Source organism: Sorex araneus, chromosome 7 (assembly GCF_027595985.1).
Source record: "Sorex araneus isolate mSorAra2 chromosome 7, mSorAra2.pri, whole genome shotgun sequence".
Lineage (NCBI taxonomy): Eukaryota > Metazoa > Chordata > Mammalia > Eulipotyphla > Soricidae > Sorex > Sorex araneus.
In genome coordinates this window covers 13,951,593-13,966,014 of record NC_073308.1, presented here as the reverse complement: position 1 = coordinate 13,966,014, position 14,422 = coordinate 13,951,593, and the positions used below count along the sequence as shown (strand labels likewise).

General features: G+C 44.2%; 1 protein-coding gene across 7 annotated transcripts in view; it reads left to right on the top strand.

The window, feature by feature from the left end:
* Nucleotides 1-14,422, top strand: part of KCTD20 (potassium channel tetramerization domain containing 20) — a 35,727-nt gene that overhangs the window by 11,545 nt on the left and 9,760 nt on the right. For 2 of the 7 annotated variants that reach the window (XM_055144634.1, XM_055144633.1), the window contains exons 2-6: nucleotides 3,075-3,139; nucleotides 4,422-4,627; nucleotides 10,091-10,364; nucleotides 13,360-13,462; nucleotides 14,132-14,252. In XM_055144634.1, the coding sequence (XP_055000609.1) occupies nucleotides 4,453-4,627; nucleotides 10,091-10,364; nucleotides 13,360-13,462; nucleotides 14,132-14,252 (673 nt within the window). In that variant the 5' untranslated portion in view covers nucleotides 3,075-3,139; nucleotides 4,422-4,452. Of the gene's footprint in view, nucleotides 1-3,029; nucleotides 3,140-4,421; nucleotides 4,628-10,090; nucleotides 10,365-13,359; nucleotides 13,463-14,131; nucleotides 14,253-14,422 lie in introns of all 7 variants that reach the window. The other 5 variants (XM_055144631.1, XM_055144635.1, XM_055144637.1 and 2 more) reach the window with 3 other exon arrangements.

Sequence of the window (14,422 nt, the reverse complement as noted above, 5' to 3'; positions counted from 1 at the left end):
GTTCAAAGAGATTTCTGCCATAAGTCGCGTCACTGCAAGCTTGTACCTCTGGTTAGTGGGCTCTATAAGATAGCGGTCGCCACGTGGCCACCGCTGCTGCCGCCTCGGAAAGAAAAGGCCGAGAGAGAAAAACCTTTCCCTTCCCGGGGTGGCATGGGGTTGTAGGTCAGTTCACAGTCTAGATGCATTTCTGTAAGAAGCTGCTGGATGCCAAAGTGGTTAGTAGGCCTCCGGGATCATGGTCTTTTAGGAGCCGAGGAGCCGTTTCGTGTGCGGCCGCTTCAGATCTCCCAAAGTGGTCATTTCTTTTTTTTTGCTTTTTGGGTCACACCTGGCAATGCACAGGGGTCACTCCTGGCTCTGCACTCAGGAATCACTCCTGGCGGTGCTCAGGGGACCATATGGGATGCTGGGAGTCAAACCCGGGTCGGCCGCATGCAAGGCAAACGCCCTACCCGCTGTGCTATCGCTCCAGCCCCCAAAGTGGTCATTTCTTATTTCATCCAAGTTTAAAAATAAATTAATTGACCACCTGTATACAAAAAAAAACCCACACGATCACATTATTTAAATATTCAAAATTTAATCCACATTGTCAAATTTTTTATTGACACCTGTAATCCTTATATATCAGAAAATTAAAAATATTAAAACAGGCCTTTAGTAACCTTCCTAGAATGGTGTTAGCATATAATCCATGAGCATAAAAATTAGTGATGTAAGATGATTATTCAGCTAGAACACCAAGTGGAAAGTAGTACAACAGAAACTTTAGAAGTGAACTGTAAAGGAGAGTGGAGCTTCTATTCAGCTCCATGGTGGAAGGGCTGTCGGGCCTGCTTACCTGGAAGAAAGCTATAATTCTTCATATGCGGCTCCTCCATTCTAGTCATCACGTGCGTTACACATGGCAGTCTGAGGACAGGTTCTTCATATTTGTGCACTGCATGGGCAAGTATTAAGCCTGTAGTCAGTGACAGAGCTTGAGTTGTATAAGGCAGAAATATCCATTTTTGTTCTGCTGTAGCATGGGTGACTTCTAGTTTCAGTTCTTGACTAGCTTATGGTTGTGATTGGTTTTATATGTTTTTTAATTTTTTTAAATGTAGGAGTACTGCTATTTTTATTCAGCCACTGATTAAGTTGATTGAAGTGGGCATGAACTCCATATTACTTTGAATTAAAAAAATTTTTTAATTGAATATCTGTGAGGTAGACTATGACTAAGCTGTTCATAATTGGGTTTCAGTCACACAATGATCCAGCACCCATTCCTCCACGAGTGAACATTTCCTACCACCAACGTCCCATTTCCCTTCCACTGTCCCTCAACACCCCCCCGACCCCAAGCCTTCCTCTGTGGGAGGCACTTTCTTTCTTGCTCTCTCTCTCCTTTTCCTTTTGTGCATTATGGCTTGCAATACAGGTACTAGGAGGTCATGGTGTTTGTTCAGGGCATTTGATATATTCTTTTTTTTTTTTTTCTTTTTGGGTCACACCTGGCGATGCACAGGGGTTACTCCTGACTCTACACTCAGGAATTACTCCTGGCGGTGCTCAGGGGACCATATGGGATGCTGGGATTTGAACCCGGGTCGGCCGCGTGCAAGGCAAACGCCCTACCCGCTGTGCTATGACTCCAGCCCCAACATTTGATATTTTTATTAGGACCATAAGGCTGGAGTAGCTTTTTAACTGGATGACAGCTTTGGGGTATGAATGTGACTGCCAGGGTTTCTGGAAGTACAGGGAGGTGGGGGGAGGTAGCATTCCAGCCCCAAGAAAGCCTGAAGATTTCAGTTATAAAACCCACATACCCAAATTTTCAGCAGATTATACCGTGGTGAGGTCTGTCCTGAGATAGTGGAGTCAGGCCGGGGATATGGTGGTGATTTTGAATTGTGGAAGCAAACAGCTGCCAGGGGCTCTGCTTGGACAGGGACCAGGCTAACCCGTTCCCCTCCAGTTTATGCCAGTCTGTTCAGCATGGTTCCAAGATTAGCTGCGGCTTTTGATCTCTTGATTTATTATTAATGGGTCCCTGGAACAAGACTGGTAGAAGAGCTTATGTGGTGGTTCTGGAGTTCATGGGGGTGACTGCCAGTGCTTCCAGGAGCAGAGGGAGAAGGGGGAAGGTAGCCCACCACAACTCCGAGAAAGCACAGAAAATTCAGTCACAAAATCTGCATATCAGAATTTTCAGCAGATTATATCTTGGTGAGGTCTGACCTGAGATGATGAGGTTAGGCTGGGGGTATGGCAGCAGTTTTGCATTGTGGAAGCAAGTGGCTGCAGGGGCCTCTGCTTGGGTGGGCACCAGGCTGACCCTCCACCCTCTGATTTATCCCTGTTTGTTCAGCCATGGGTGGGTCCAAATTAACTGCAGCTTTTGATCTCTTTCAAGATTTATTTATGGGTCTCTGAGATAAGGCCAGTCAATAAGCTTGTATAGCTGAGTCAGAAGTGGTTTGTGGGCATGGCTCCCACATACCTGACTTTTGGCCGTTTGATTTTGTTGTAAACTTGATCCCAAATTGTTGGGGTCTGGCCAAAGGCACAGCGGCAATTTTAGGGTATCAGGAAGCCTGAAAGCACAATCAGGCTGCTGATGCACTCGCCCCACAAGTACAGGTTGATCTGGTGGCACCATACCCTGTGATTGGTTTTAATTTCCTAGTGCTTAATTGTTGTCAAGAGTATATATGTTTCGGGGCTGGAGCGATAGCACAGCGGGTAGGGCATTTGCCTTGCACGAGGTCGACCCGGGTTCGATTCCCAGCATCCCATATGGTCCCCTGAGCACCGCCAGAGTGATTCCTGAGTGCAGAGCCAGGAGTAACCCCTGTGCATTGCCAGGTGTGACCCAAAAGCAAAAAAAAAAAAAAAAAAAGAGTATATATGTTTCATTTAAAAAATATCAATGAGCAGGTTTTCTTTGACCAGTTGGACTCTTCTCTTCCCTCTTTTGTACCTCTGTACTAAGTTATAGCCACCAAGTTATACCACATTTTATTTATCTTGTTTTTTAGTCTACCCTGCGGTACCTCAGGACTTACTCCTGGCTCTACTTTCAGGGATCACTCTGGCAGGCCTCTAGGGACCATATGGGGTTCCAGGAATTGAACCTGCAATGTGCAAGGCAAGTTGCCCAACTCTCTGTACTATCACTGTAGCCCCTATTACACCAGTTTTTCTTTTTTTGAAAAATTTTTAAGTTGAATTACCGTGAGTTATACTGCTACAAAGTTGTTTGTGGTTGGGTTTCAGTCATACAATGTTCCAACACTCATCCCTTCCCCAGTGTACATTTCCCACCACCAGTTTCCCCAGTTTCTCTCTTACTACCCCACCACCATCTGCCCCATCCTCCCTCCCTCTCCCCCCACCTTTTGGGCTTTATGGTATTATAGTACAGGTATTGAAAGGTTATTATCACTTAACTTCCTCAGTTTACACCACTTTTTAAAAAAAAATTTTATTAGTGAATCATTGTCAGGTACAGTTACAAATTTAGGAACTTTCATGTTTGCATTTCAGTCATACGGTGATCATTTACATCCCTCCGCCAGTGCCCATTCTCCTCCACCAATTCCCAGTATCCCTCCCACCATCCCCACCCCAACCCCCACCACCCCACCCTGCCTCTGTGGTAGGGGATTCCCTTTTTTTCTCTCTCCTTTTGGGTTACACCACATTTTAATAGGTACACTTGACCATGAATGTGGCCAAGATCAGTGGACTGATACCTGTTATAGGAATAAAACTTAAAAATACTCCTTAGTAACAAATCTTCACCAGCAGGTTTGGTAAAGATCATTTTATTTTTTTTTTTTTGGTTGTAAAGGCACAATTATGTTTTTTTTTTTTTAAATTTATTTATTTTTAATTAGAGAATCACCGTGAGGGTACAGTTACAGATTTATACACTTTTGTGCTTATACTTCCCTCATACAAAGTTTGGAACCCATCCCTTCACCAGTGCCCATTCTCCACCACCCGTAAACCCAGTGTCCCTCCCACCCTCCCCAATCCCATCTCCCCCCCACCCCACCCTGCCACTGTGGCAAGGCATTCCCTTCTGTTTTCTCTCTCTAATTAGCTGTTGTGGTTTGCAATAAAGGTGTTGAGTGGCCGCTGTGCTCAGTCTCTAGCCCTCATTCAGCCCGCAACTCCCTTCCCCCACATGGCCTTCGACTACAATGTAGTTGGTGAGGTAAAGATCATTTTAATAATTTAAATCAGACCATTTAATTCATGAAACTAATGCCTCTCAATGTTAAGTCACAGAAGTGTCTGATGTGTCCCTTTTCACTAAGAGGAAGAATGAGAATGGTCTCATTTTCCTGTTGGCTTTCATACCATGGAGTCTTTGGAAACTTCTTTTGAGAGCATTCTAAACAATGCCTAATCCTGTCTTCCAGGATTTCTCTCTGATCAAGCAGACAGTTCAGGATGCAGAGCCCAAGGATGAACGTTCACCGTGGCTGCGAGAGTGACAGGTTATTGCGGCAGGAGGCTGGCTGCCTAATGGATGAAAGCCTAGTTGCAGTTCAAGAAAAAGAAACAAATAGTGTGGTTTCTTCTGGTCTTCAGAACCACACTTACCCCGTGTGTCCCAGGACTGATGGTATGGTGATTTGCCCTCAGCTTGACTGTAGGGGAGTTTCTGATACTTGCACATCCACCCGGATCTAGAAAGCATCTGGGTTTTTTTTGTTTGTTTTGCTTTGCTTTTTATTTCATTGACAAACTTACAAAGTTATTGATAGTTGTTCTAGGCATATAATATTTCAGCACCAATCCAACACCTACGGGTGCAGCCCCCTCCACCAGTATCCCCATACTTTGACCTCGCCCTCCTGCCGCCTTGACAGGCACTTTATGAAGTTCCAGTGGTTGCAGCTTAGATTCATGTTTTCAATGTTGTGGAGTCTGTGCTTTGGTCATTGCGACACCACTATCCCATCACCAGTATAACCAAAGCCCCACCCCTTGCCCCCAATTCCTTTTCTCATCTTCTTTCTTCCCTCCCTTGACTTCTTTCCTTCTCTGTCCTAGATATCACTGTTGTTTTTTTATTTGGGGGCCACACCCTGAGTTGCTCAGGTCTTAACTCCTGGCTATATGCTCAGACTATATGCTCCTGGCAGGCATGGGGGACTATGTGGGGTATTGGGGATTGAACTCATGTCAGTGGCTTATACTATCAAGCCCCAAGTCTTTTTATTTTTCCCTAAAAAGAGGTTTGAAGATGATTTAGGAAAATGCTAATTAAGTTGACCATACCAGAGGATGGGATGTATATGTTCTATTACATCTCTGTCCTCGGGGACCAGAGAGATGGTTCAGCAGGAAGTTGCCTGACTTTCACACCATGCCCAGCTTGGGTGTGATACCTAAGCTCAAGGGCCAGGAGTCAGTCCTGAGCTCTGCTTCAGTAAGCCTGAAGTGTTCTACTAAAACATATCTTAGTGTCCAGAGAGATAGTACAGTGAGTAGGGTGCTTATTTTGCACATGGTAATGCCAAGTCTGATCACTGGCACCACATATGGTTTCCCAGATGCGAACAAGAGTGATCCCTGAAGCTCAAAGCCAGGAGTGAGTATTGCTGGGAATGGCCTAAAACTCATAATAAAATAAAAATAAAACCCGGTGGCCCTAAGTGGCAGTGCAGCAGATAGGGTGCTTGCCTTGCACACAACCAGTCTGGGTTTGTTCCCTGGCACCCTGAGCCCCATTAGGTGTGATCCCTGAGCACAGAGCCAGCAATTACCCCTGAGCATCAATGGGTATGGCCCAAAAAACCTAAAAAACAAAACACATTGGCGTTGGAGTGATAGTACAGCAGGGAGGAGGTTTGCCTTGCTTACGGCTCACCCAGCTCAATCACCAGGATCCTATGTGGTCCCCTGAGCACCGCCAAGAATAATTCCTGAGCACAGAGCCAGGAGTAAGCCCGGAAAATTGCTGAATATGCCCCCAAAACAACAACAACAAAACATGTTTTACATTAAAATAGAATATATTACAAGGGAGTCAGGTAGTACTGCAGATAAGGCATTTGTCTTGCGTGTGTTCTGCCCAGGTTCTGTCGTCAGTACCACCATATAGTCCCCTGATCACTGCTAAGGGTGATCCCTGAGCACAGTTGTGTGTGGTCCAAAAACAACAACAATAACAAATAAAGAACTTTGGTGATTCTTTTGTAATTATTTTCCCTTAGTTGTCTCTATTTGCATCCACAGTTTGTATGCACTTGGCTCTAAGCCTGTTCTTGGCTTTTGGGCCATATATTATGGCACTCAGGGCTTGCTCTTTTTTAAAAAAACTTTTTTTTTAATTGAATCACTATGAAATACAAAGTTGTTCATGATTTGGTTTCAGTCATCCAATGCTTCAGCACCATCCCTTTACCAGTATACATTTCCCATCACCAGTGTTCCCAGTTTCCCGCCCACTGTAATACTCCCCACCTGCCTCTGTGGCAGATACTTTTCTTCTCTCTGTCTCTCTTTCTCCCTCTCTTCCTTTTGAGCATTATGGTTTGCAATACAGGTACTGAAAGGTTATTATATATGTCCCGTTACCTCCTTTCAGCACTCAGTTCTTGTCCAGAGCAATCATTTCTAGCTATTTCTGTCATAGTGGCCCTTCTCTGTCCTAACTGCCCCCTCAGCTCCTCCCCCTCACCTACCACCCTGACTGTGGCAAGCTTCTAACCATGGACAGTCCTCTTGGCCCTTGTTTCTACTATCCTTGGGTATTGGTCTCATAACTATGTTAGGTTTGTTTTTTTTTTTATATCCCACAAATGAGGGCAATCATCCTATGTCTCTCTCCTTCTGACTCACTTTACTCAGCCTAATACTCTCCATGCCTATCTATTTATAGAAATTTCATGACTTTATTTTTCTTGATGGCTGCATAATATTCCATAGTGTAGATGTACCTTAGTTTCTTTATCCAGTCATCTGTTTTTGGGCACTTGGGTTGTTTCCAGATTCTGGCTATTGTGAATAGTGCTGCAATGAACATAGAAGTTTCAATGGCTATGCTGTATTACGTTTTTGTGCTCTTGGGGTATATTCCCAGAGTGGTATTGCTGGGTTGTATGGAAGCTCAACTTCTAGTTTTTTGAGGAATGCCCATGTTGTTTTTCAAAATGGCTGGACCAGTCAGGATACCTGCCAACAATGAATTGAATCCCTTTCTCTCCGCATCTGCTCCAGCACTGGTTGTTCTAATTCTTTTTGATGTGTTCCAGGCTCTGTGGTGTGAGATGGTATCTCAGTGTTGTTTTGATTTGCCTTTCCCTGATAAATAGTGATGTAGAGCATTTTCTCATGTTGTTTTGTCCATTTGTATCCCCTCATTGAGGAAGTTTTTGTTCATTTCTTATCCCCAGTATTTGATGGGGTTGGGTGTTTTTTTCTTAGTAAGTTCTACCAGTGCTTTATATGACCTCTTATCAGATGGGTATTGAGTAAATAATTTTTCCCATTCCATGGGCTATCTTTGTATCTTGGTCACTGTTTCCTTTGAGGTGCAGAAGCTTTTTTTATTTAATGTAGTCTCATTTGTTTATCTTTGCTTCAAGTTGCTTGGTCAGTGGTGTTTCATCTTTGAAAATGCTTTTAGCTCAATGTCATCGAGGGCTCTGTCAAGGGTTTACTCTTGACTCTGCTTACGGATCACTCCTGGTAGTGCTTGAGGGACCATATGTGGTACAAAGAATCAGACAGAGATCATATGATGCAAGGCGAGTGCCTAGACTTCTACACTATATTTCCAGCCTAGTAATGTAATGCTCTTACATACCTTATTTCACCTTAACAGTTATAAATAAACTTTTCAAGAGGGCCAGAGCTATAAGGGCATTGCCTTGCACACAGCTGACCTGGGCTCGATCCCCAGCACCCTATATGGTCTCCGGAGCCCACCAGGAGTGATCTTGAGTGTAGACAGGAGTAAACCCTGAGCACCACCAATTGTAGCTCCAAAACAAATAGTTCTTTAAGGTACATGGAGTGAACGTCATTCTTATTTTACAACCGATGAAACAGTTTTTTTTTTTAATGTAATATAGATGCAGAGAGCTACCTTACCATGCTGAATGTATGCTGCATTCAAGAGTCTCGGATTTGGTCCCTGGCACTCAAGGTCCCCAGAGCGAGTTGCCCCTATGCACCACTGGATGTGGCACAAAACCCAAAACAACCAAGAAGAAAATGCTTTAAATGGTTCACTGGTGTTACTAAGACAAAACTCTGATCCCATGATTAAATTCTAGTTTAGGGCCATTTGTACAGGAACAACGTGGTTGTCCTGCAATGTCCATCAGGACTCTGCTTTACACAGAAAAATGCCGTTCATCTGAATTTCTAGGAAGAGTGATTCCTAGACAAGGTACGAGAGTACCCTTGTAGAAAATAGAATTTTTTTTTTTTTTTTAAATTTATTTATTTTTAATTAGAGAATCACCGTGAGGGTACAGTTACAGATTTATACACTTTTGTGCTTATATTTCCCTCATACAAAGTTCGGGAACCCATCCCTTCACCAGTGCCCATTTTCCACCACCCGTAAACCCAGTGTCCCTCCCACCCTCCCCAATCCCATCTCCCCCCCACCCCACCCTGCCACTGTGGCAAGGCATTCCCTTCTGTTTTCTCTCTCTAATTAGCTGTTGTGGTTTGCAATAAAGGTGTTGAGTGGCCGCTGTGCTCAGTCTCTAGCCCTCATTCAGCCCGCAACTCTCTTCCCCCACATGGCCTTCGACTACAATGTAGTTGGTGATCGCTTCTCTGAGTTGACCTTTCCCCGGAACGTGAGGCCAGCCTCGAAGCCATGGAGTCAACCTCCTGGTACTTATTTCTACAGTTCTTGGGTGTTAGTCTCCCACTCTGTTATTCTATATACCATAGATGAGTGCAATCTTTCTATGTCTGTCTCTCTCTATCTGACTCATTTCACTCAGCATGAAACTTTTCATGCCCATCCACTTAACTACAAAATTCTTGACCTCCTTTTTTCTATCAGCTGCATAGTATTCCATTGTATAGATGTACCAAAGTTTCCTCAACCAGTCATCCGTTCTGGGGCATTCGGGTTTTTTCCAGATTCTGGCTATTGTAAACAGTGCTGCGATGAACATACATGTGCAGATGTTGTTTCGATTGTACTTTTTTGCCTCTCTGGGATATATTCCCAGCAGTGGTATTGCTGGGTCAAATGGGAATTCAATATCTAATTTTTTGAGAGTCGTCCAAATTGTTTAGAAAATAGAATTTTTAAAATTTATTTTTATTTTTGTTTTGGTTGGGGCTACACCTGGAAGTGCTCAGGGTTTAATCCTGGCTTTGCTCTCAGGGATCACTCTTGGTGGGACTCGGGGAGCCATATGTATTGCTGGTGATCGAACCCAGGTTAGCCCCATGCAAGGCAAGCTCCCTACCCACTGTACTACCACTCTGGCCCCATTTTTAAAACTTGAAAACTATGGATATGGATAGTTTTGACACATAGGGGTAATAGGTTTCTTAAGTAGAATGCAGGAAATATGGAAATACACGTATTATTTAGAGATTGAGAGCCCTGTATATGGCCAACCCCTGTTTGATCCCTGACTCTGCATAGGGTCCTCAGGGACTACCAGGAGGAACTCCTAAGTACAGAGCCAAGCACAGCCTGAGCACTGCTGGTTGTGATCCCTGTGTCTGTCCCACAGGCTCCCCAAAAGATAGATGAGAAAAAAGCTTGTCTCTGAAACCAGACTGGGAGGTTATAGGGATGTGACAGCAGACTTTTGGCTTTCTAAAGAAAGTCTTTTTTGCTGTGTATAATTTTTAAAACATGTTCTTAGTTCACTAACATTTAAAAAAATTATTTTAATATGTGATTACTGTCTCACCCCAACCCCACCCGCTAGCACACAAATATAAAAAAAAAAAGCTAAAAGGAATTTAATGTGTCTCGTTACGTGCTCCCAGCAAGCAGTTTTACCTGGAAAGTTTGTTTTTTTAAAAGAAGACAGGGTTAACTTTCCTGCCAGGCTTACTGTTATTTTGGTTTCTTTGTATGATCTTCCAGACCTTCCACTGGACTATGTCTGCCCGTCAGCAAACCTCCAGTTCCCTCACATCATGCCGCTTCCTGAAGATATCCAAAGTTCTTGCTTCCAGAGTGGGGCTAAACGGAACCATGAGCCCTTTATTGCTCCTGAACGATTTGGGAACAGCACTGTGAGCTTCAGCAGTAACACTCATTCCCAGGCGCCAGAGAAAGTGACACTTCTTGTGGACGGTACACGGTTTGTGGTGAATCCACACATTTTCACTGCTCATCCGGATACCATGTTAGGAAGGTAATAGTGCCAGAAACTCCTCTATTCTCTGTGAGTAGAAATAGCTGCTGTCTGTGATCAGAGACAGCTGCTGTCTGAATTGCATTGATAATGGTGAGAATAAAAAGCTTTGCTTTTTTTTTTTTTTTCCTTTTCAGAATTCTGGTAGCTGTGGAGGGCAGACTAGTCGAAGCCTTACAACACTGGTAGATTGTCGGGTCATTATAGTAAACTGAGTCCTCATAAAATGGACAATGGTCAGAATGATGGCAGATAATTTGCTGTGTCTCATTTCTGAGTCTTATGTAAATTCACTCTAAAAGAGCACTCAAGCCCTTCATTGACTTCCGTCACAATTTTTATCTCATAAGAGTTCCACAGGTCAGAGACACTAAGTAAAGCAGGGCTCAGGTTATATTTCTTATGTGTCTGTGTGTCTTTAAAAGAGCTAGGAATGGGGATGAAGCAATGGTAAAGTGAGTAGGGCACTTGCCTTGCATCAGCCAACCCAGGTTTGTTCTCTGGCTCTTCATCTGATTCCCAGAGCCCTGCCAGGAGAGATTCCTGATCACAGAGCCTGGAGTAAGCCTTGAGTACCACTGTACATGGCCCAAAAGCCAAAATAATAATAATTAGACATGGGGCCAGAGCGATAGTACAGTGGGTAGGGCATTTGCCTTGTTACATAGCTACCCAGGTTCGAACCCCAGCATCCCATATGGTCCCCCAGCACCACCAGGAGCGATTCCTGACTGCAGAGCCAGGAGTAACCCCTGAGCATCACCAGATGTGACCCAAAATCTAATAATATAATAATAGACAAAGCTTCCATATGACAGAGCCAGAGCAATAGGACAGCTGGAAAGGCACTTGCCTTTCATGCATGTTCTGGGTCCCCCTAAGCACTGCTGGGTGTGGGCCCAAAAAGCAAGGATGAGCAGGGAGGAACTTCCACATCACAAAGGGCACAAAACCTTTTACTAAAATATACTTTTGCTTGACATCTATTACCAGTTATATTTGGCAAATTGTAGTACCCTTTAATAAGAGGCCACGCTGGGGGCTGGAGCGATAGCACAGTGGGTAGGGTGTTTGCCTTGCACGCGGCCCTGAGCACTGCCAGGAGTAATTCCTGAGTGCAGAGCCAGGAGTAACCCCTATGCATCACCTTGGTGTGACCCAAAAAGGGGAAGAAAAAAAAAGGCCACGCCATCTCCAGGGGAATTGTGGGGAATCACTCTCGTGTTGTTTGGCCAAGCTGTGTGGATCTGATGGTTGGATGCTAAGGACCTATGCTGTAGGACTCCCTGGTCAAGCTGGGGGGTGAGGCCCAGCGATTCCTGGGATGGCACTTAGGGCCTCATACATGCTATGTATATGCTCTTAACACTGGAGTCATCTCCCAGCCCGTGAATTGGGTCATATTCTAATACTTTCATCACTGTTGCAATTTTCTGAAACCAAATCTTATTGCTGTTTTGTTTTGGTTTTTAGCTTAAGTGGTACGGGAATTTATTAGTTCACATAACTAGGTGTCCAGAGGTAGGAATGAACTTCACATTTGGCTGAAACATTTACCAATGTCATGTAGCACCTGGTATATTATCAGTTCCACCCTTCGACAATTTCCTTTGGGTCACAGAATGGTGTTAACAATTAGAACATCATGGGGCTGGAGCAATAGCACAGTGGGTAGGGCATTTGCCTTGCATGCAGTCAGCCAACCCGGGTTCGATTCCCAGCATCCCGTATGGTCCCCTGAGCACTGCCAGGAGTAATTCCTGAGTGCATGAGCCAGGAGTAACCACTGTGCATTGCCAGGTGTGACCCCCCCCCAAAAAAAAAAACCAATTAGAACATCATGCTGCTTCATCAGAAAGATGCCATGGGGTGGGGCGGTGGGGGGGAGAGGGAGAGAGAGGGAAGGGAGAGAGGGGGAGAGAGAGGAACTTTTTCAAATGTAGTCAGTGCTGAATGAAAGATAAGAGTTGTAAACAGTTGCTGGGAAGAGCAGGACTTCAGCAGGTTAGGAAACTAAATGTCAGCCTCCACTGGGAACACAAATCAGGCTTTTGTACCAGTTTCCCATTCCACAGCTCACAGAAGTACCACCAGAGTAGAAAACATGGGGCCAGTTTGACTGTAGGTCTAGACCTGAGGAAAGGGAGGAAGAACAGAAAGCAGAAAGCAAGCCCTCCTCTGCGCACTCACGACCTCTGCCTTCATGTCCCTCTAAAATCTATCAAACTGCTGATAAATTTGATAGCTACCCTCTTTCTGTTTGACAAAAAATTACCATTATTTGAGCTAACTCCTTGGACTGAAGGGGGCATTTCCCCTCAGAGCCCTACCATAATTTTTTTTTAAAGACATATGAACATATCTGTGCTTAATAACACAGACTTAACTCTCAGGGTACAGTGGGTAGGGCTGGGCATTTGCCCTACACATGGCTGACCTGGGTTCAATCCCTGGTACCATATATAGTCTCCCAAGCTCCACCAACTGTGATCCCTGAGTGCAGAGGCAGGAGTAAATAAACCCTGAGCACTGCCAGGGGTGGCTCCAAAGGAAAACAAGAAAAGCAAAACAAATATTGAGGATTGACATTCTGGCTTGGTAAATGTTAACAGGAGAGCTCCAGAGCAGGAGGCACCTGTCTGCCTGAGCTGCAAATGTGGAGGAAGACTCCTAGGCAGTTGGAAGGGCATGAGAGACAACCCTCACACTCTTGAGATTTTCCCAGCAAAGCCAACACTGCAGATGAGTTTTTTCATTTTCTGTTGTAGAAGCTCACTAGAGGTGAACCTTGAGGACTTGCAGCTTCATTCTTGATGCCTTCCCTTCCCTATCTAGAGAATTTCCTAAGTTTTCATCTTGTAGGGATTGAGTCCCAGTGCTTATTTTAAAATACACTCTCAGAGAATAGAGTGGACTCCTCCAGAATGTGGTGAAGAAGGTAAATCTCAGAGAAGAACCCTGGAGAAGGTAACAGTGTGGCCTGGGTGTCTTGCAGGATGTTTGGACCAGGAAGAGAATATAATTTCACCAGGCCCAATGAAAAGGGAGAGTATGAGATTGCCGAAGGAATCAGCGCAACCGTATTCCGAACTGTGCTGGTGTGTATTAGTCTTTTGTTATATGCTTTTTCTGGGAGGCAGGGGTGCTTGGAGCTGCTCCTGTATTTGATGTTCAAGAGTTGCTTCCAGTGTGCTAGGGGGCTATGCCATGCCAGGGAGCAGCCTGGACCTCCTGCATGCCCAGACCCTGGGTACACCTTAAGATGCTGTGAGTTCTGTCCCATACTACAGCATTAACATGTTGATGCCAAAATGGCAAGTCCTCTTAATTAAATACACCACATTGAAGTATGGGCCATCAGTGATACATGGATCAACATACCAAAGCTAAAATCAAAATAGCAGAGTGAGTAACGAAGCTTTTTTTGGTCTCCCAGTATATCTATGTTTACTGGCAGGACACGCATAGTCAAAAACCTGTAGAGTTCCATCAAACTGAAGTATTGAGGGAATCTGTAATTTTCCTTCATTGCCTTTCTCTGTTTCTTATTCCTGCATCTCTAAAGTTCTTTTCGTTTGTGTGATTTCTGTCAGATAGCCAGGTTACCATTAGATACATCAGGACATGCTGGAGCCATGCTGCCACTGAATGAATCAACTTAGTGATAGTTCCAATAACCGTTCCTGTAATAAAGCCAAGAATGCATTGGGGATTGAAGAGGTACTTTTCATTTTGTGTTTTATCTGTTATATCTAATTTATTTACAGGACTATTATAAAACTGGTATTATCAATTGTCCTGATGGCATCTCTATCCCCGACCTGAGAGATACATGTGATTACCTCTGCATTAACTTTGACTTCAACACTATCCGGTGTCAAGATCTGAGTAAGTACAGAGCAGTTCCCAAGTTGTATTTAAGCAACTAAACTTTGCATATGCTTAGAATTAACTCGTAAAATATTTTTATTAAGGGTTAAAGGTCATCTGCAGGGCAGAGGTACATTGCTAACCTTTCTTGCTCAAAGCTCTAGGAGGAAGTTAAATAAAAAACATGT